Source organism: Pituophis catenifer, unplaced genomic scaffold (assembly GCF_029215685.1).
Source record: "Pituophis catenifer annectens isolate HBS135680 unplaced genomic scaffold, rPitCat1.0.hap2 SCAF_9, whole genome shotgun sequence".
NCBI classification, from domain to species: Eukaryota; Metazoa; Chordata; class Lepidosauria; order Squamata; family Colubridae; genus Pituophis; species Pituophis catenifer.
In genome coordinates, this window is record NW_027256889.1 from 6,402,726 (window position 1) to 6,423,302 (window position 20,577).

The 20,577-nt window shown below is 45.7% G+C and overlaps 1 protein-coding gene across 1 annotated transcript; it reads right to left on the minus strand.

Moving 5' to 3' along the window:
* Window positions 1-235: 235 nt before the first annotated feature.
* LOC139321435 (heat shock cognate 71 kDa protein-like) lies at window positions 236-16,796 on the minus strand. The gene is made up of 9 exons (XM_070950142.1): window positions 16,639-16,796; window positions 10,444-10,653; window positions 7,240-7,445; window positions 5,871-6,023; window positions 3,522-4,077; window positions 2,406-2,608; window positions 1,418-1,616; window positions 1,038-1,270; window positions 236-759 (listed from the first exon to the last, which is right to left on the minus strand). The coding sequence occupies exons 2-9, from the start codon at window positions 10,646-10,648 to the stop codon at window positions 568-570; spliced, it is 1,947 nt and encodes a 648-aa protein (XP_070806243.1). The 5' UTR covers window positions 10,649-10,653; window positions 16,639-16,796; the 3' UTR covers window positions 236-567.
* Between the last annotated feature and the right edge of the window lie 3,781 nt (window positions 16,797-20,577).

The window sequence follows — 20,577 nt, forward strand, 5'->3', positions numbered from 1 at the left end:
CCTTGATCGAACTGCTGGCAGTGGGCAGAATTAAGACTGCAATACTGCATTCTAACCACTGCGCCCCCATGGCTCTTGTGGTTGCCAGAAGTCCTCCCTTCTGTCTCAGATAACGTCTAAATCTCGAGTGCAATTGCTTCACACCTCCCCTCACCGAACGGCCATTAGCTGGGTGTGTGCGTGCACGACACCTTGTCGTTTTCCAAAGACAAAACAAAACCACAGTGGCACAAAGTTGGTGGGTTGACCAAAGTGCAATAATTTATTCACATGAACATCATTTGGAAGTCTCAAATTTGGCAGTTAAGGAGAGAGGCTCTGTTAACGGAGTGGAGAAAGAAGGCGGGAAGGGGAAGAGAAAGAAGAAAGCAAAGTTAGGAAGCTGTGTGAAGGCAGAGAGAGAGAGAGAGAGAGACGGACACACAGAGACATCCTGAACAGGCCCGCAGGCAACAGCTGAAATGAAGCAGAACCAAACGATGGTTCTCCTTGGAAATATGTGTGGCGTTTCTTCTTTAGTCTTCACCCACCCGTCCCTCTTGCAGGGCCTTCAGAAGAGGCAGGAGCTTAATCCACCTCTTCGATGGTGGGACCAGAAGAGCCGCCTCCAGCTCCTCCCGCTCCGGGGAAGCCCCCAGGCATTCCACCGGGCATGCCGCCTGGCATCCCTCCGGCTCCTTGGTACAGCTTGGTAATGATAGGGTTGCAAACATTCTGCAGCTCTTTCTGCTGATGCTCATATTCTTCCTTTTCTGCCATCTGAGGAAGGAAAAACAGGATGAGAACAAATTGAATGCAAGCAAGCAGGAACTGAAAGTCTCGTTCTAACTTCTAACAAGAAATCGAACTTCAGGACTCAGAAAGATTTGTGCCAATCAATCAAGGAAGTGCCTGTTCAGTAATATGAAAAAGACTATTAAAGTATGACTATAAAGTCTGAGATCCTACAGCTCTGTGAAGAACTCCCATGGAAGCAATTGAACAGGAAAGATCTGATTTAACCAACACCCCCAGCCTTCCCTCCTCCCTTCACTAACCTGGTTCCTATCCAGCCAGGAAATGACCTCGTTGCATTTATCCAGGATCTTCTGCTTGTCCTCTGGAGACAGCTTGTCTTTCAGCTTCTCGTCTTCTGCTGTGCTCTTCATGTTGAAGGCCAGAGACTCCAAGGAGTTCTTGGCAGCTATCTTCTCCCTCTGGACCTCGTCCTCAGCTTTGTACTGTTCTGCTTCTTGGACCATGCGTTCAATCTCCTCTTTGCTAAGACGGCCTGGGGTGGAAAGGAAAAGAGGAGTTATCGGGAGATTTGAAGCCACACCAGGCTCGCTGTGTACGACCCTTTTCCAAAGCTGGTACCTTCTGGTTGGGCTGGGTTTCAATTTCTGAAACTGATTGGGTCCACGGACCAACACCTCACCTTTATCATTGGTGATGGTGATCTTGTTCTCCTTGCCCGTACTCTTGTCCACCGCAGACACGTTGAGGATACCATTGGCATCGATGTCAAAGGTCACTTCGATCTGGGGAACCCCCCGAGGAGCAGGCGGGATGCCCGTCAATTCAAACTTGCCCAGCAAATTATTGTCTTTGGTCATGGCACGCTCACCCTCATACACCTGTGGGCACAAAAGAGCAGGGTAGAAAGTCAAGCTTGAGACCCTTATTACCAACCCCCAGTTGATAAAAAGAAAACATTGTTGAATCTGGAGTTTGGTTTTAGGGATGGCATGAGTCTAAGCCTTCAACCCAGCACCTATTTTATGGCTTCCTTAACCAAGGTGACAAAAATGTGGCTTTTTGGAGAAGACTACCAATGCTGGGAAAGGTGCAAAGAAAGAGAAAAGGGCAACCAGCAGCCAAGTGGATAGATTGAGCAATACCACTTAAGACTTATATACCGCTTCATAGTGATTTTACAGCCTTCTCTAAGCGGCTTTACAGTGTCAGCCTTTTGCTCCCAACAATCTGGGTCCTCCTTTTAATGACCTCGGAAGGATGGAAGGCCGAGTCAACTTTTGAGTTGGCGAGAATCGAACTGACAAATTGCCGGCAGCCGACAGTCAGCAGAAATAGCCTGCAGTACTGCATTCAAACCACTGTGCCACCGCGGCTTAGTTAAAGTAGGGATGAAGGCACCATTGGAAGAGCTCAAAGACCATCTTAAGATTGTCATGGAGAAAGGTTAAGTGGCTGCTAAAAGTCAACAATGACTTGATGGCATGAAATCATTGTCACCATCACCCTTCTAACAAGAAGATGCCATCTGGAACCTCTTCAAAATCTTGGTGTGTCTTATAGCCCGAAAAATACGGTATGTCTTTTGTGATCTTTGGCTTCCTGACGATCAACCCTTATGTTCTTCTACCATTACCAGCCCCATCCTGCTACGATCCAACGCTGCTTACCTGAATAAGCACTCCAGGTTGGTTGTCGGAGTAAGTGGTGAAGGTCTGGGTCTGTTTGGTGGGGATGGTGGTGTTTCTCTTGATGAGGGCCGTCATCACCCCCCCTGCAGTCTCAATACCCAGGGAAAGAGGGGTGACATCCAAAAGCAGGAGGTCTTGCACATTTTCAGACTTGTCCCCACACAAGATGGCAGCCTGGACAGCTGGAAGAACAAAGCAGAGGAAAGTTGGTCAAGATTTAACCCTACATCCCCTAGAACAGTGTTTCTCAACCTTGGTAGCTTGAAGATGGGTGGACTTCAACTCCCAGAATCCTCCAGCCAGCTGGCTGGGGGATTCTGGGAGTTGAAGTCCACTCATCTTCAAGCTTCCAAGGTTGAGAAACACTGCCTTCGAACATCTAACTTGGATCTTTTCCTAGGAAGCCACAAATGCAAGGCAACTGGACTTTTGTTTTTCCTTGAAGATGTCTCGCTTGTCATCTAAGAAGCTTCTCCAGAACTGAAGAAGCTTCTTAGATAAGAAGCGAAACGTCTTCAAGACAAAACCAAGTCCAGTTGTTTTTTTGAAAAAGCATCTTTGGGACAACCATGACCTGGATGACTTGAGAATCTCCATGAATGTTCAACAAATCACTAGGTTTCTTCTCCATTTATACCAGGGATGTCCAGCCTTGACAACTTTCACCACCTGTGAACTTCCAATTCCCAACATAGCTGGTTGGGGGATTCTGGGAGTTGAAGTCCACACGTCTGAAAATTTGCCAAGATTGGGCCCGCCTCTTGGTTTACACCATACAACGGGTTTACCTACAATGAATAAAGCATGGCTTAACCAACCGTGCCTTCGTATATCATGAACAAGGTTGCCTCCTAAAATGGATGTTTCCCTGAACTCTATTGGTATTCTCCAGCCAAGACAGATGAGCCCATACACCTGACATAAACACGGGTCTACTACAAACTTTACAAGGGTCATTTTTTTAAAAATCTTCTCCATCAAGAGAACAATGAGGTCTTCCCACTTGTAACCAATCTTCTGAAGAACTTGCAGAAGATCCCCACTTCTGCGTTTCTTACTCCGTCACGACACCCTGCCAATTTCTATGACCCCTACCTGCTCCATAAGCCACCGCTTCGTCTGGGTTGATGCTCTTGTTGAGCTCCCGGCCATTGAAGAAATCCTGCAAAAGCTTCTGGATCTTGGGAATGCGGGTGGAGCCCCCCACCAGCACAATGTCGTGGACCTGGGCCTTGTCCAACTTGGCATCCCGCAAAGCCTTCTCCACGGGCTCCAGGGTGCCCCGGAAGAGGTCAGCATTCAGCTCCTCAAAGCGAGCCCGGGTGATGGAGGTGTAGAAGTCAATGCCCTCATAGAGGGAGTCAATTTCAATGGAAGCCTGGGTGGAGGAGCTGAGCGTGCGCTTGGCTCGCTCGCAAGCTGTGCGCAGCCGCCGGACGGCCCGCTTATTGTCCGTGATGTCCTTCTTGTGCTTGCGCTTGAACTCTGACACGAAGTGGTTCACCATGCGATTGTCAAAATCCTCGCCGCCCAGGTGAGTGTCTCCGGCGGTTGATTTCACTTCAAAGATGCCATCCTCAATTGTCAGAATGGATACATCAAAGGTGCCACCGCCCAGGTCAAAAATGAGGACGTTTCGCTCGCCACCCACCTGAAAAAGAAAAGAACCCGATTAATTGAAAACGGGAAACTGATTTTGCAAGCATATCCATATCCTATGACAAAGACCACCAATATGAAGTAGATTAAGATAAGACTCAAATGCTGGAGATAATTCTCCATGCTAGTACTTTGCAGGTACCTTGGTCTGCATCTTTAGCGGATTAATCTAGCAAATCAGGATCTGATTAAGTGCCAATAAACTCATCCTGCCATTAAAAAACCCAAACTTTAGTTGTTAGGACACTTGTCATGGCTGAAACATGGCTCACAGGGCAAACCTTGTTTGTAGGCAGTCAGACAAGAAGCAACGGAGGGAAGGAATGATTGGAATGTAAGGGAGATATGGGGAGGGGGACCAAAGGAATGCAAGTACGCCCACTGGAAACTTGCAACTATGTCAACATCTGAAGGTTAACCAGCTGGGAAAGTCAAATCCGTTACCCAAACAAAATGAACATAGTGGATTGGAGGAAATAAAGGACTGTGGGACAGCCCGGGAGGGGGGGACGGACTTTTAATTATGTTGTAGTTAGGCCGTGTGTAACTGACAGATGGGATGCCAAATTGTGATTTTAATATAGATAGAATTTTTATTGGCCAAGCGTGATTGGACACACAAGGAATTTGTCTTGGTGCATACGCTCTCAGTGTACATAAAAGAAAAGATACATTCGTCAAGAATCATAAGGTACAACACTTAATGATAGTCATAGGGAACAAATAAGCAATCAGGAAACCATATCAATATAAATCGTAAGGATACCAGCAACAAGGTTACAGTCATACAGTCGTTAAGTGGGAGGAGATGGGTGGTGGGAACAATGAGAAGATTAATAGTAATGCAGCCTTAGTGAATAGTTTGACAGTGTTGATGGAATTATTTGTTTAGCAGAATGATGGCGTTTGGGAAAAAACTGTCCTTGTGTCTAGTTGTTCTGGTGTGCAGTGCTCTATAGCGTCGTTTTGAGGGTAGGAGTTGAAACAGTTTATTTTACCTGTTATTTATTACTTTATTCTTCTAGCATTTTTAACTGGATAGTCCTTGAGTGTTTTCATTTGTTCTGGTCTGACTGTAATAAACTTGATTGGATTTGAATTATGCTGTTTGCGTGGGGACCTGTTAGAATTGGTTTTGATACTTCCTTATCCATGCCAGCCAGGGGTGCTATTCAGCAGGTTCTGGAGAACTGGTAGCGGAAATTTTGAGTAGTTCTGAGAACAAGCAAATACCATCTCTGGATGGCTCCAGAGTGGGGTGGAAATGGAGATTTTGTAAAATTCTTCCCCCAGGAGTGAGGAGGGAATGGGGATTTTGCAGTGTCCTTCCCATTCCACGCCCACCAAGCCACAGCCACAGAACCGGTAGTAAAAAAATTTGAATTCCAATCACCGATGCCAGCTCAGTACATTGTACTCTTGGAAAACGAAACTGCCCCAAGGAGTCTTGCCGAATGAACTTCGGGACAATTCCCAAAGAACCCCGCGAAACAGTTTCAAAAAAGGGAATTGAGAAGTTCTTAGCAGATCTCCTGAGATCTCCAGAAGATCTCCTGAGATCTCCAGAACTTCTCCAGAAGTTCCTTTCTGGACTCTCTATAAGAGTAATCAATCTCATATAGCAGTGTTTCTCAACCTTGGTAGCTTGAAGATGGGTGGACTTCAACTCCCAGAATCCCCCAGCCAGCGTTGCTGGCTGGGGGATTCTGGGAGTTGAAGTCCACCCATCTTCAAGCTACCAAGGTTGAGAAACACTGCCATATAGGAACAACATTGCATCTGTACCTTTTTATCCAGTCCATAAGCAATGGCTGCTGCCGTGGGTTCGTTGATGATGCGAAGAACATTGAGGCCCGCGATGGTGCCAGCGTCTTTGGTGGCTTGCCGCTGAGAGTCGTTGAAATAGGCCGGGACTGTGATTACTGCGTTTGTAATTGTCTGTGATGGAGGGAAGGAGAAATCAGGTCAGTGAAAAGTAACATGGTGCCTCTCTGCGTCACTTCAGATAAGGAAACGAACAGAATTTCACTATTAATGTCTTCATCCCATAAGTCAGGGGTGGGCAACTGTGGCCCTTTTATGACCTGTGGACTTCAACTCCCAGAATTCCTGAGACAGCTTGGCTTGGCTGTCTCAGGAATTCTGGGAGTTGAAGTCCACAGGTTGTAAAAGGGCCACAGTTGCCCACCCCTGCCATAAGCAGTTCCCACTTGCAAGCATTAAGATGCCAATTGGAACCTCCCTCGCTTCTCTTAAGTTAAATTTAAATTTAAAAATACGATCCAAAAGTTCCAAGATGTGGCATCTTTTATCCTTCAAAAACCTCTGCTTCTTCCCATCCTTCTTCCTGGGATAGAATACCCCGTTTCCCCTAAAATAAGACATCCCCTGATAATAAGCCCAATTGGGCTTTTGAGTGCATGCACTAAAATAAGCCCCCTCTGAAAATAAGCCCTCCCCGAAAATATTTCAACGCATGCGGAGCCGGTCCCCGCCATTTCCTCTGGTTTCCTCCGCACGCCCCCAAATAATAAGACCTCCCCGAAAATAAGGCCAACCGCTTATTTTGGGGTTCAAAAAAAAAAAAATAAATAAAAAAAAATAAGACAGGGTCTTATTTTCGGGAAAACACGGTATAATTTGCAACACGCCAGAGGCCAGTTCGTTCGTTTTTGAACCGATAAAAATTCCATTTTATCACGAGGGACGGAATATACAGGCAGCCTTTGACTTACGACCACAATTGAGCCCCAAATCTCTGTTGCTAAACAAGACAGTGGTGGATTTTGCCCCATTTTACAACCTTTCTTGCCACGGTTGTTAAGTGAATCACTGACGCGAACCTGGATTCCCCAGTGAGAGCTTGTGAGACGATTGCAAAAGGCGATCCCATGACCGGGGGACACTGCAACTGTCATAAATATGAGCCAGTTGCCTGCATTTTGATTACTTGAGAGACGTTGCAACGGTCGCAAGTGTGAAAAATGGTCATAATGCACCGCTTTCAGTGCCGTCGTAAGTTTGAACAGTCACTAAATGAACTGTTGTAAGCAGAGGACTACCTGAATACTGAATTAAATGTCTCCTCTACTTCGTTTCTCCTGCATGCCAGATACATACACAGCTTGAGAAGGCTCCCCTCGTTATCACTCACCTTGCCCAGGTAAGCTTCTCCAATTTCCTTCATCTTGGTCAGCACCATCGAGGAGACCTCTTCGGCGTAGAAGGACTTCTCCTCACCCTTATATTCTACTTGGACTTTGGGACGACCCCCGTCATTGATCACGTGGAAAGGCCAGTGCTTCATGTCGGAGTGTACTACTGGGTCATCGTAACGTCGGCCAATCAGGCGCTTGGCATCTGAGAACAGGGAAGATTCAAAACCCTGAAGGACTTTCTCAGAAAGACATACATAACCTACCTCAAAGAGCCAGAGTGTATCGAATGTTACGAGGCCCACGGTCCATCTTTTCTAGCAAGTGACCACCTTTAAAGCGCTCCATGGCTTAGGGCCGGGGTACTTACGAGACCGCCTTCTGCCACCAATAGCCTCCCACCGGCCAGTACGCTCGCACAGAGCGGGCCTCCTCAGGGTGCCGTCCGCCAGACAATGTCGGCTGACGACCCCCAGGGGGAGAGCCTTCTCTGTGGCGGCGCCCACCCTCTGGAACAACCTCCCCCCAGAGATACGTACAATAACAGACCTCCGGATTTTTCGTCGGGCCCTGAAAACCCATTTATTTCAACTAGCGGGGCTGGCTTGAGTTAATTTTAAATTGATTTTAAATTGGGTTATTTTAATTTACGGCCAATAATATTTAATTATTTTAAATTGTTTTTTAAATTTTGTATGTATTGTTTTTTACTCCAGCTGTTCACCGCCCTGAGTCCTATTCTGGAGAAGGGCGGTATAGAAATTTAAATAAATAAATAAAAATAAATAAAGTATGGGCAAGTTCCAAATTTGTATTTTAAGTCTGGTCTTTATGGCTTAAAGGTAAAGGTTCCCCTCGCACATATGTGCTAGTCGTTCCCGACTCTAGAGGGCGGTGCTCATCTCCGTTTCTAAGCCGAAGAGCCAGCGCTGTCCTAAGACATCTCCCTGGTCATACGGCTGGCACGACTCAACGCCAAAGGCGCACGGAAAGCTGTTCCCTTCCCACCAAAGGTGGTCCTTATTTTTTCTACTTGCATTTTTTCAATGTGCTTTTGAACTGCTAGGTTGGCAGAAGCTGGGACAAGTAACGGGAGCTCACCCCGTTACGAGGCACTAGGGATTCGAACCGCTGAACTGCCGACCTTTTGATCGACAAGCTCAACGTCTTAGCCACCGTGTCTTTTTTATGGCTGAGCCCTCCCCCGTTTGATTACACAACGAAAAGCAAACAAGACATCGAAAAGCTATCTCATCGTGCCAGTGGGGTGGCAATGTGGGAGACGTTGCATATCAAGAAGCGACAGGTTTGACTTCTTTGTCAGGGAAGTTGAAAGTTTTGAGCTCTTTCTGAGCTAACCTGTTTGCTGAATAAAGGAGGGAGGGAGGGAATATTTGGCTGTGAAGTTTTTCTTATCAGTGAAAGTCTCAGGGCTTTCGGTTCCCATCACAGAAATCACGTGCCACCCATCCAAGGTCAAGTCTTGCAGCTTCGTGACCACAGGGCATGAAGTCCTGGTGCCAGGTTTTAATAAAAAGCCTTTAAGCTGAGAACTTCTGCATCTGAATTTAACACTGTGGAAATTTGCTGTCCTTGTAGCATTGGCGTCTCTGCTGCTGTTATCTTAATAAGCTCTCAGGAGCTTCTTGATAAGAAAATATTTGTAGTTCAGGGTTGAACTGTTGGGTCCTTGGTGCTTCTCTAAGCTTGGTGGTTTTCTTGTAGACGTTTCATTGCTCAAGTAGGTAACATCACCAGTGCTATAAGGGAGCGAAGTTTGGTCTTTAGTGACTTTGTCAGTGTTGATGGGAGTGTACTTGTTGGTTCCCAATAGCCCAATCAAGGAACCAACTAATCCATTCCCAATACTGACAGGGCAATCCACTAGTATATAAAACGAGAGCAAATCCCACTCCCTTTCTAGCACTGATGATGTTACCGAGTATGGTAAGGAAATGTTTGCAAAAAAAAAAAAAAAACCCAACCAAGCTCAGAGAGCAGCAAAGACCCCCAATTTTATGAGAGATTTGGGTACCATCTTGTTTTGGTATGTGGTGGCAGCATAGTGGCCAGAATGCAGTATTGCAGGCTAACTCTGCTCACTGCCCGGAGTTCGATCCTGACAGGCTCAAGGTTGGCTCAGCCTTCCATTCTTCCGAGGTTGGGAAAAAGGAGGACCCAGATAGTTGTATATAAAACGCTTAGAGAATGCTGTAAAGTAGGGGGGTCTCCAACTTTGGCAACTTTTAAGACTTGTGGACTTCAACTCAATTCTGGAAGCTGAAGTCCACAAGTCTTAAAAGTTGCCATGGTTGGGAGACCCCCTGCTTGTAAAGCACTATGAAGTGCTATCGCTATGCATGCTTTTCACTCCGTTTGCTCGAGTTAGCAATAAAGCTCGCAATCTCTTCATTCGCTGCTCTGGATCAAAAAGAACCAATTTTCTGGACACCCAATCACTGTCTTGACCCTTGTCAAAACACGACTAATCCTTGCAAGAACTTCTCGTTACTTCTATAGCCATTCCCCAACTAGGGCCTAGCTATCTTCGAGACCGCCTGCTGCTACCGATGACCTCCCATCGACCCGTGCGCTCCCACAGAGAGGGCCTCCTCAGGGTGCCATCAGCCAAACAGTGTAGGCTGGTGACCCCCAGGGGGAGGGCCTTCTCTGTGGGGGCACCTACCCTCTGGAACCAGCTGCCCCCAGAGATAAGGAGAATCCAAGACCTCGGTGCCTTCCGCCGTGCCCTTAAAACTTTCTTTTTTCAGCAAGCCGGGCTGGCTTAAGAAGAAATTTTTAAATTTTTTAAATGTGTTTGTTTGGGCCAAAACTATTTAATTTGATTTTAATTCTACTTTTAAATTTTGTATGTATGTGTTTTATTGTTTGGCTGTGCACCGTCCTGAGTCCTTCAGGAGTAGGGCGGTATAGAAGGTTTGTGATTTTTAAATTTTTGGGCCAAATTTATATATATTTTAATTGTTCTTAATATTTGTAGTTCATGTTCTTAATTCTGGCTGTGCACCGCCCTGAGTCCTCAGGGAGAAGGGCGGTATATAAATTGAAAAATAAAATAAATAAATAAATAAATAAATAAAATAAAAAGTGGCCTCCCGATGTTTTGATTTTCATCTCCCCATAATTCCTGAGACCTCTGGCCTCAATCCCTGGCAGAACCAGGCTCAATCCCCCCCCCTTACCAAAGACGGTGTTGGTTGGATTCATGGCCACTTGGTTCTTGGCAGCATCACCAATGAGACGCTCTGTGTCCGTGAAAGCCACGTAGCTAGGCGTGGTGCGGTTGCCTTGGTCGTTGGCGATGATCTCCACCTTTCCATGCTGGAAAACCCCTACGCAGGAGTAGGTGGTCCCCAAATCAATGCCGACAGCTGGACCCTTGGACATTTTGCCTGCAAAAAGAGATACGCCACAGATTAAGACCTGGGTACTTGCGGGACCGCCTAGTACCACCAATAGCCTCCCACCGGCCGTATGCTCCCATAGAGAGGGGCTCCTCCGGGTGCCGTCGGCCAAACAATGCCGACTGGCGGCCCCCAGGGGGAGAGCCTTCTCTGTGGGGGCACCTACTATCTGGAACGAGCTCCCCCTGGAGATACGGAGGATCCCGGATCTGCGCACCTTCCGCCGCGCTCTGAAAACCTTATTTCACCAGGCAGGCCTGGCCTAATTTTTCTCCCTCTTTTATAAAAGATTTTTAATTTTTAAATATCTTTTAGTATTTTATATATTCAAATTTTAAAATCGGGTTTTAAATAGTTTGGGGTTTTAATTTGTTTGGGCCAAAACTATTTAATTTGATTTTAATTCTACTTTTAAATTTTGTATGTATGTGTTTTATTGTTTGGCTGTGCACCGCCCTGAGTCCTTCGGGAGTAGGGCGGTATAGAAATAAAATAAAATAAAATAAAATAAAATAAAATAAAATAAAATAATAAAATAAAATAAAATAAAATAAAATAAAATAAAATAAATAAAATTAACACAGAGGACGGAATTCTCAAAGAGCGCATTCAAGAGAGCACAGAGTGGTGCGATGGCCTAGAGGTGGAGCTGTCGCCTCACAATCAGGAGGCTGCGAGTTCGATCCTAAGTAGAGGCATATATTTCTCTCTCTGGGCACATTAAGAATATCTGTGCTGAAAAAAAAAAAAAAAAAACCTCCGCATTGGTAACAGGAAGGGCATCCGGCAAACACTCAGCTCCATTCAACTGCCCTGCAAGGGATTACGGGGTCATTCAAAGAAGATGATGAATTCTCAAGAGAACATTTCATTTCTCAGCCTGGGAACAAACAACAGTGGTCTGACTGCAGATGGAAGGAAGGTTAAGCGTGCTTTCGACATGCTCTGCAAAGCCCTTGTTTTGCAATCGGCTTTCTTGGAAGAAAGAAAGGAAGAAGCTTCAGTATCATTCCATGAACTTTTAGTACTTGATTGGTGTTTTCTAGGTAGAAAATACTATTCACTTAGTGTCAGGTTTCTCTTTGGCTTGAGTTTATAACAGAGGTCTTCAAACTTGGCAACTTTAAGACTTATGGACTATAGGTATAGCTGGCTGGAGAATTCTGGGAGTTGGAAGTCCACAAGTCTTAAAGCTGCGAGTTTGAAGACCTCTGGTTTATAAGGACTTCTTTTGGTAAGCCATCTTTTTCTTCTAGAAAAAGGAATGGCTAGGAAAAAAACCCCTATTTCAAGGCTTGTTCTACACCGCCTTTGCTAACTAGCAGACAATTTTATGGATTGTCACGAAGACTTGAAGAGAACAAGAAGCGTATATTTATGAAGATTCACTCCTGAGCAAGACAAAATAATCCCTTTTTTTGTAATTTAGGCCAAAATTAAGGGTTCATTTATATGGAGAAAAATAGCTCCCATTTATGTCTAGCTAGCTAGGGGCCTCTCATTCCAGGATAAACAATAGGCTAAGAAACTCAGTCTAGATGCAACATGGGCCAAGTCTCCAAGACGAGGGATAAGATATGGATTAAATATCTCACAAGTCTCACATTCTTTTAAAAAGCAGCCATTCAATTCTCCCATTTTCTCCTTGAATTCCAGAGAGCTCTTACAAATCCATGTTTTGTTATGGTGTAGCAAATGTATTGCATGCACTAAGTATTTTTATCGCCTTGCCCCCCCCTGCAGGAAATATTCGGAACTGCACATGATAGTCCTTGTCTTACTTAACTATACTGGTGATTGAGCTGAAAAAAAAAATTGGAAATCCTAAATAACATTGAAGAAGAAGAAAAAAAAAAACCCAGGAAAGCCACTGAAGCTTTTAATTTTAACTGTGCAAGAGTTTAAAATAGCCAAAAGAATTCTGCACATGCTCGCAATCCAGTGTCTTTCGAATTTGCTGGATGGGGAGAGGGGTGGGGGGGGGGGAAGAGAGCTCATTTAAATAAGCGAATTGCCTAGCTGTCCTTAAATTATTCCTGTATACCAAGTTTTAAAATAGCAAAGGAAGAAAATACTTTTCAAAATGCAATTGAAGAAAAAAGCAATTGCCAAACTTGTTAAAAGAGGAGGCTACAGATAGTTCTTTTTAAAGTATGATGTGTTTTTTAAAAATAATTTATTTTTTTCTTTAAAAACAAGAACAAAAAACTTTCCATTTTACAACAGTTCCATATCAGTGTATATCCACAATTTATATTCCCCCCCCATATTCATATTTGTGGTTCCCTTATTCCTTACATATTGTATATACTCATTATACAATTATATCAATATATTACTTTGCATACATTGTATATTTAATAACATTTTACTAATACTTCCTAATTTCTAGATCATCTCTAGATCTTGGTGGCGCAGCAGACTAAAGTGCTGTTAAGTAGCACCGGCTGCCTGCAATTACTGCAAGTTCAAATCTCACCAGGCTCAAGGTTGACTCAGCCTTCCATCCTTTCGAGGTAGGTAAAATGAGGACCCGGATTGTGGGGGCAATACGTGGACTTTGTATAAGAACACCGCTTGGGGGGTGGCCGAAAGCCCTACTTAAAGGTATATACAAAAGTATGAAAGCTATTGCTTAATGCATTGCAAGCCGCCCTGAGTCTCCGGAGAAGGGCGGCATATAAATCGAACCAATAAATAAAGTGTAAAGTGTTAGTTGAAAGGGTCGGCCCTGCCTTTCAAAAAAACCCAGCTGTCAAATAGTAGGTTTAGCAAGTGCAAAGATCTAACTTGCAGCTTCCAAGCAATGTTCCTCTGAGCGGGAAGCTGGTTTTAAAAAATGCTGTTGAGTTACCCAAGATAAGATATGAGAGGAAAGGGGGGGGGGAGGAAAAAACCCTCAAGAGTGACAGCCCCACCCAACTCAGCAGTGCCAGAGACCACACTTCCAAAAAAAATTAAAAAGACTTACGCCACTGACTTGGCTTCAGGCTCCCCCCCACCCCCAACCAAACCCGTTTCCAGAACAGGAAAGATTTTTCTAGAACTCCACCAAGTGGGCTGGCTTGGGGAATGCAGCTGCAGCAGTTCTGATCCGCTACAGAGCTCCCAAGCAAGTTGTCAATTGTAGAATTGTCTCCCAGACAATTCTACAATTTTATCTGAAGTACCCTGGGCTCCCCACAACCTGGTTCGAAAGGAAGAGAGAAAAAAAAAGCATTATTAATTCTGAAAACTAGACACCCCACCCCCCAAAAAGTGCTTTTTTTTTTTTTTAAAAAAAAAGGCAATTGGACTTTCTTGGGGGTTTTTTTCCCCTTTGAAAATGTTAAAAGAAGTTTTTTTTTCCCCTTTGAAAATGTCTTTTCATCCAAGAAGTTTCTTCTTTGGTTCTTGGGATAAGAAGTAAAACAAACCGCAAGAAAAGTCCAGTTGCTTTTTGGAGAGGGAAAAAAAAAGCACCTTTAAGACAACCATGTCCTTAAAATCTCCAGACTTTTCAACCCAACTAGATTTTCTTGTATTGCTGGCAAGTTTCTGGAAAGAAACCTGTGGATCTCTTGGTAGGTTTTTCATAACAACCCCCCCCCCCCCAAGGTTTAAACCAGAGGTCTTCAAACTTGGCAACTTTAAGACTTGCGGAATTCAACTCCCAGAATTCTCCAGCCAGCTATTCCACAAGTCTTACAGTTGCCAAGTTTTGAAGACCTCTGGTTTAAAGAAATAACCAATAAGACCGAATCCCCAGACCATTTTTCAAGACTTTTAAACTCAATTTTGGGACTTATCCTTGTTGTTTGTATCTCCAGAACTAGAGCCCTTGTTTCATCTGTCAGAGGAATTAAAGCCTTCTGGATTTTTGGTGGCTAAAAGTTGCAGCCAAAATCCTGGAATCCAGGGTGGGAAAAACCTTTAGATGCTAGAAAGAACCAAGTCCTCCTAACTTACTCTTTGATAAAAGTTAGTTTTAACCACTTCAAAGAGTCAGGGTGAAAAAAAAATGTATTTTCCTACAGTAGAATTGCTGCTCAGAATTTTGTGTGTGACCAATCCATACAGCTCAAAAGCAACAGGTTTGCTTCCAAAATAAAACCTTACCGTTAAGTTTCTCAAATTTTATTTTTGTAGGGAGAAGACCATAAGCCAGGTCTTCACCTCACCTCAAATCTTATAACATTTAAAAAAAAAAAAAAGTTAAGTCCAAACAACAGGCCGGACAGAGGCTTCCTTTTCCATTGATTCACACTTATCCCAGTGGAATTTTTTTTTCTGGTTTAAGTGCGTCATAAAAATAACCTTTAAGTAATACAGAAAGAATGAAGACAATTATTGCCTGCCATTCAGGCTCTGAACTTAAAAAACACAAGTCATCAATTCCAAAAAAGAGGCAAGACTTTAAGGGAAGCCTACAGCAATGAGAGGATAAGACAGTTACTATTTTTTTAAAAAAAACAATTTTTTCCTCCCCTCCAAGACAAATGGCACAACGTAATCCCTTTGCCTATTCACTTATGAATTAAAATATTGATTTCCAAGCAGCCTCCAAGCAGTTCCAGGCAAGTTTCATTTTATTTGCCACCAGGGCTGATCTTTCTGAATCACTCTGTATTAAAAAAAAATATGGATTTTTTTTTTTTAAAAAATGGTTTACAAGGAATGCAATCCACTTTCCAACTTTCTCCTCCCTTGTCACTTTCTGCGCTCAGTTCCAGCACCAAACTGACCTGGGGCAAACTAACCAAGATGCTTTTAACTCAAAATGACTTAAAAGAAGAAAAAAAAAGGGGGGGGGGGAAAGAGAGAGAGAGATGGGGGGGATTGTGGTTCAGGCTTGATCCAACTATCTTGGATACCAGCCCTTTTTTGGGTGGGGTGGGTTGGTGGGGGTGAGCTTCCCATAGGACAGAGACCAGACATTCTCGATGCTTCCTCTGCATTCTTCAGCAACAGGGTAGCCAAAGGGTTAAAGACTGCAAAGCAAAAATACCAACTGCGTGCAAAAAAAGGAAGAGAGGAAAAAATCCACTTTGCAACAAACCTTCTCTTCCCTTAAGGCTGCAAGCCAAAGACTCTCCCCCCCCATTCCTTTTTTTTTTCCCGGTGGGTGGGAATCTAGGGGGGCCCTACTACTTAGCCTATGTGGCACCCCCTCCCCATACTTTTCAAAGTCTCTGGAACAAACAGGCTGTATAGTTGGGATTCCGACGTGTCCAAAAAAAAACAAAACCGGGGAGTTTTCAGCCAAAGGTGTTTTTAAGGATCAACACGCGTTTAAGGCTCTCGCACCATCCCCACGTTCCGTGTCTCCCCCTCTTATCGCACAACGATCTTTAAAAACTCAGCCTAATCGGTAGAGGGGACACTACCGTGCCTTTTCTTCTTTTTTTTGCTTTCCGCTCCCAAACCCTTCGATTCCTTAAGACCGCAGGAAACGCGGGCACCCAAAACTCCTCCCTTGCCTGCATTCACACGACACACGCTTCTCCCGAAACCAACTTTAAGGCAAGATTTCCCCCCCTCCCCAAGCAAACGGGATTGGCTTCAGGAACCCCGGGACTCGCCCAACTTGTGCAAAGAAACCCAACCCAACCCGGAGTCGACAGCCTCGACTCAATGCAACTTGCAACAACTGCAAGTCGTGGGAATCAGATCCTGGCAGCCCAAGCGGAGCGAGCAAGCAAGCAAGCGGGCAGGCAAGGCGATTCCCCAAGCTCGAGCTGGCCAGTAAGTTAACCCGGGGACGGGAGCGCGCAGAAAAGCCCTCTACGCACCGCACTTTTTTGCACGAGCAGGGAAGAAACCCGTGCAAACAAAATAAATAAAATAAATTAAGAGGGGAGCAAAATCCCCGCGCCGGGCCACGACTCTTGCACGGTTCTTGGGAGCGGGAATGCAATGCAGAATTGCAGAATCCTCTGCAATTTTCTTCGCCTAGCAACGTCGCCCCCCTCCCCAAAAAAAACAACCAGGTACCTTTTTTGGTTGTTGTTGTTGTTGCTTCGTTTGCAATCGTTTCTCGCTGAGTTCAGCTTGCTTCTTTTGCAACCCGCCGTGCAAAACAAAAAAAAATTACAAACGCTCCTTCGGCGCACGCTTTTCTTGCACGCCCCTCCCCACTTTTAACTAACCCGACGGTCCGCCTCTCGCCCGACTTTATAGGCAAGAGAGTCCCCGCTCCCACCCCGCCCCTTCTAGTACATTCCCCCCCCCTCCCCGCCTTCCGACACTTTACAGAACCTTCTCGATTTGGCTGCTTTTGCAAAAGGCGCGCTCCCGCGGCCGCCGTTCCCCGGGCCCGGACGGGCACGAGCCTCGGCCTGGAAGGTTCAAGAAAGCTTGAGGAAGCGCGCGTTCCCGCGTTTCCGTTGCACGCGCGCGCGGGGGGGGAGGAGGAGGAGGAGGAGAGGGGGGAGACCCGCTTGTCGTCTCCAAATAAAGCTTCTCCCCGCTTGGAAACGTTTGCACCCCCCCCCCCGCGCCCTCCCTCCTTCCCTTCCTGGGAGCCCCTGACTTCACTTTCTAATTTTATTCTGGGGGAAGAAGGAGGGGATTGCAAAAGGAGGTCGAGGGCACGGGAAGCGTGTAGAAGGGCAAACGTGGAGCCTGTTGGTTCACACGACCTCTTTTTTTTTTTCTTCCCTCAGACCCATGAGAAACTGGGCAGGGGGGGTTAAGCAGCTGCTTTGCTTGGTTGTGGTTTATCTTTGCAAAGTTTTTTTGGGGGGTGGGGGTGAGGGGGTGAACCCAGCCTTCTTGGGGAATTTAGGATTGGGTGGAATAATTAATAAATAAATAAATAAATAATAATAATAATAATAATAATAATAATAATAATAATAATAATAATAATAATACTAAGGACTCAGGGCGGTGAGCAGCCAACAATAAAATACATACATACAAAATTTAAAAAATCAGAAATAAAATCGAATTAAATAGTTTGGCCCAGACAGATTAAAAAACCCCAATCAATTTAAAACAAATTAAACTTTGAATATTAAAAATATTAAAAATAATTTAAAAAGAGGGAGAAAGTTAGGCCAGGCCCGCCTGGTGGAATAAAAAGGTCTTAAGAGCGCAGCGGAAGGTGCGCAGATCCAGGATCCTCTGTATCTCCGGGAGGAGCTCGTTCCAGATAGTAGGTGCCCCCACAGAGAAGGTTCATGTATATGATGAAATGGTTTTAGTCTCTACTGGTGCAATCCGTAACAGAAATACAAGACAATGTATATAAGGTAAAAGTAAAGGTTCCCCTCGCACATCTGTGCTAGTAGTTCCTGACTCTAGGGGGCAGTGCTCAACTCCATTTCAAAGCCGAAGAGCCAGCACTGTCCGAAGACGTCTCCTTGGTCATGTGGCCGGCATGACTCAACGCCAAAGGCGCACGGAACGCTGTTCCCACCAAAGGTGATCCCTATTTTTCTACTTGCATTTTTTACATGCTTTCGAACTGCTAGGTTGGCAGAAGCTGGGACAAGTAACGGGAGCTCACCCCGTTACGCGGCACTAGGGATTCGAACTGCTGAACTGCTGACCTTTTGATCGACAAGCTCAGCGTCTTAGCCGCTGAGCCACCACATCCCTAAGACAACATATAGCAATATATATTTATATATATAGCAAAAGCATTTGGACTTAAATACTGGTTTTACAGCCCTCTCCAAGCAGTTTGCAGAGTCAGCCTATTGTCCCCCAACAATTTGGGTCCTCATTTTACCCATCTCGGAAGGATGGAAAGCTGAGTCTACCTTGAGCTGGTCAGGATTGAACTCCTGGCAGTGGGCAGAGTTGGTCTGCAATGCTGCATTCTAACCACTGTTCCACCACAGCTCTTATATCAATAGCACTTAAGACTTATATACCGCTTCACAGTGCTTTACAGCTCTCTCTAAGCGGTTTACAGAGTCTATTGCCCCCAACAATCTGGGTCCCCATTTTATCGACTTCGGAAGGATGGAAGTGAATGGATGACGTGAACCCTCAAATATCTGTGAATGCAATAACTTAAGGACCGAGTAGATATGGGTGCAATTTTTTGCTGGGTGTGTGGAGCCATGGGTTGTGTGTCTCTCCCCCCTTCCCGCCCCCAATTAGGGAATGCTGGGGTAGATGTTAGTTTGTAGTGTTGCAGGGGTTAGAATGAAGTATTGCGGCCTAACTCTGCTCGCAGCCTGGAGTTCGATCCTGACCGGCTGAAGATTAACTCAATCTTCCGTCCTTCTGCGGTCGGTAAAATGAGGACCCAAATGGTTGGAAGTGATATGCTGGCTCTAAATTGCTTAGAGAGGGCTGTAAAGCACTATAAAGTGATATATAAATGCTAATTTTTTTTTAATTTGATTTATATGCTGCACTTCTCCGGAGACTCAGGGCGGCTTACAATGCGTTAAGCAATAGCCTTCATACTTTTGTATATTTATACAAAGTCAGCTTATTGCCCCCACAAACAGGGTCCTCATTTAACCTACCTTAGAAAGGATGGAAGGCTGAGTCAACCTTGAGCCTGGTAAGATTCGAACCTGCAGTAATTGCAGGCAGCTGTGTTAATAACAGGGTGCCTTAGACCACTGTACTACCAAGGCTCTTGTGATCATCTTTCTCAAATGTGACATTAAGACAGGCAGACTTCGACTCCCAGAATTCCCCAGCCAGCCAAGCTGGCTGGGGAATTCTGGGAGTCGAAGTCCGCCTGTCTTAATATGGACAAGCTCAAGAAACCATGTTATATGGTGAGGCCACCCAAGTAGTATTCTGGGGCCAGATAAAAGGAAGGAGCACATTTGACTCTTGCGTGTTATGGTGTGGTAGTATTGTTTATAAGTGTTGGCAGACGTGCAGAGCGGTGCCCGAAGTTGGTATTCAGGCAAATCAACAATGGTGTCCTTGGCACATCTTGTTATATAAGACTACAGTTCCTGTCCCTCGCCCCAATTCCTGCCAACCTAGTAATTTGAAAACAGGGGAATGTGAGTAGATAAAATAGGTACAACTTCTATGAGAAGCGGACGACACTCTGTGATGTCATGCTGGCCACATGACCGCAGAAATGTCTTTGGACAGCGCTGACTCAATGGCCTTGAAACAGAGATGAGCATCGTCCCTGATAATCAGCAACGACCAGCGCAGTAAAATCCACAGGGACCCCTCTACCTTTTATCCCCTCCCCTAAATCTATTCTACAGCAGGGGTATCAAACTCAAGGCCCGCGGGCTAGATTCGGCTCCTGGGGTGCTTTGTGGGGCCTGCCTGAAAATAGCAAAGGACCAGCCCACGGTGCCTCTGGCAGACAAACGGGGCACAGGGGGCCACATGTGGCTCTACACCCCGTTTTCAGCCTGGACGGCCTCCTGCAGCACTTTGCTGGCCAAAACGGGGTGCGGAGAGGGGCCGCGTGCAGCCCCCCGTGCTCTGTTTTCGGCCTACATTGCCTCTTGCACCTCTTTGCCGGCCAAAACAGCGGCAGGGGGGGCATGCACAGCCCTCCCGTGCCCTGTTTTTGGCCTGAATCAGTGGTGGTTTGCTACCGTTTCGCCCTGGATCAGGCGAACTGGTAGCGGCAGTAGTGGGAGGTTCCACCCACCCAGCTGGATGTCACTGCACATGTGCAGAAGCTTCTGCGCATGTGAGTGCGTGCCGACGAGCGAATCGGTGTGACCAAAATTGAAACCCACTACTGGCCTGGATGGCCTCCTGCAGCACTCTGCCGGCCAAAACAGCGGCGGCGGGGGGGGCACGCACAGACCTCCCGTGCCCTGTTTTTGGCCTGAATCAGTGGTGGGTTGTAGTGGGAGGCTCCGCCCACCCAGCTGGATGTCACTGTACATGCGCAGAAGCTTCTGCGCATGTGAGTGCGTGCCGACGAGCGAATCGGTGTGACCAAAATTGAAACCCACTACTGGCCTGGATGGCCTC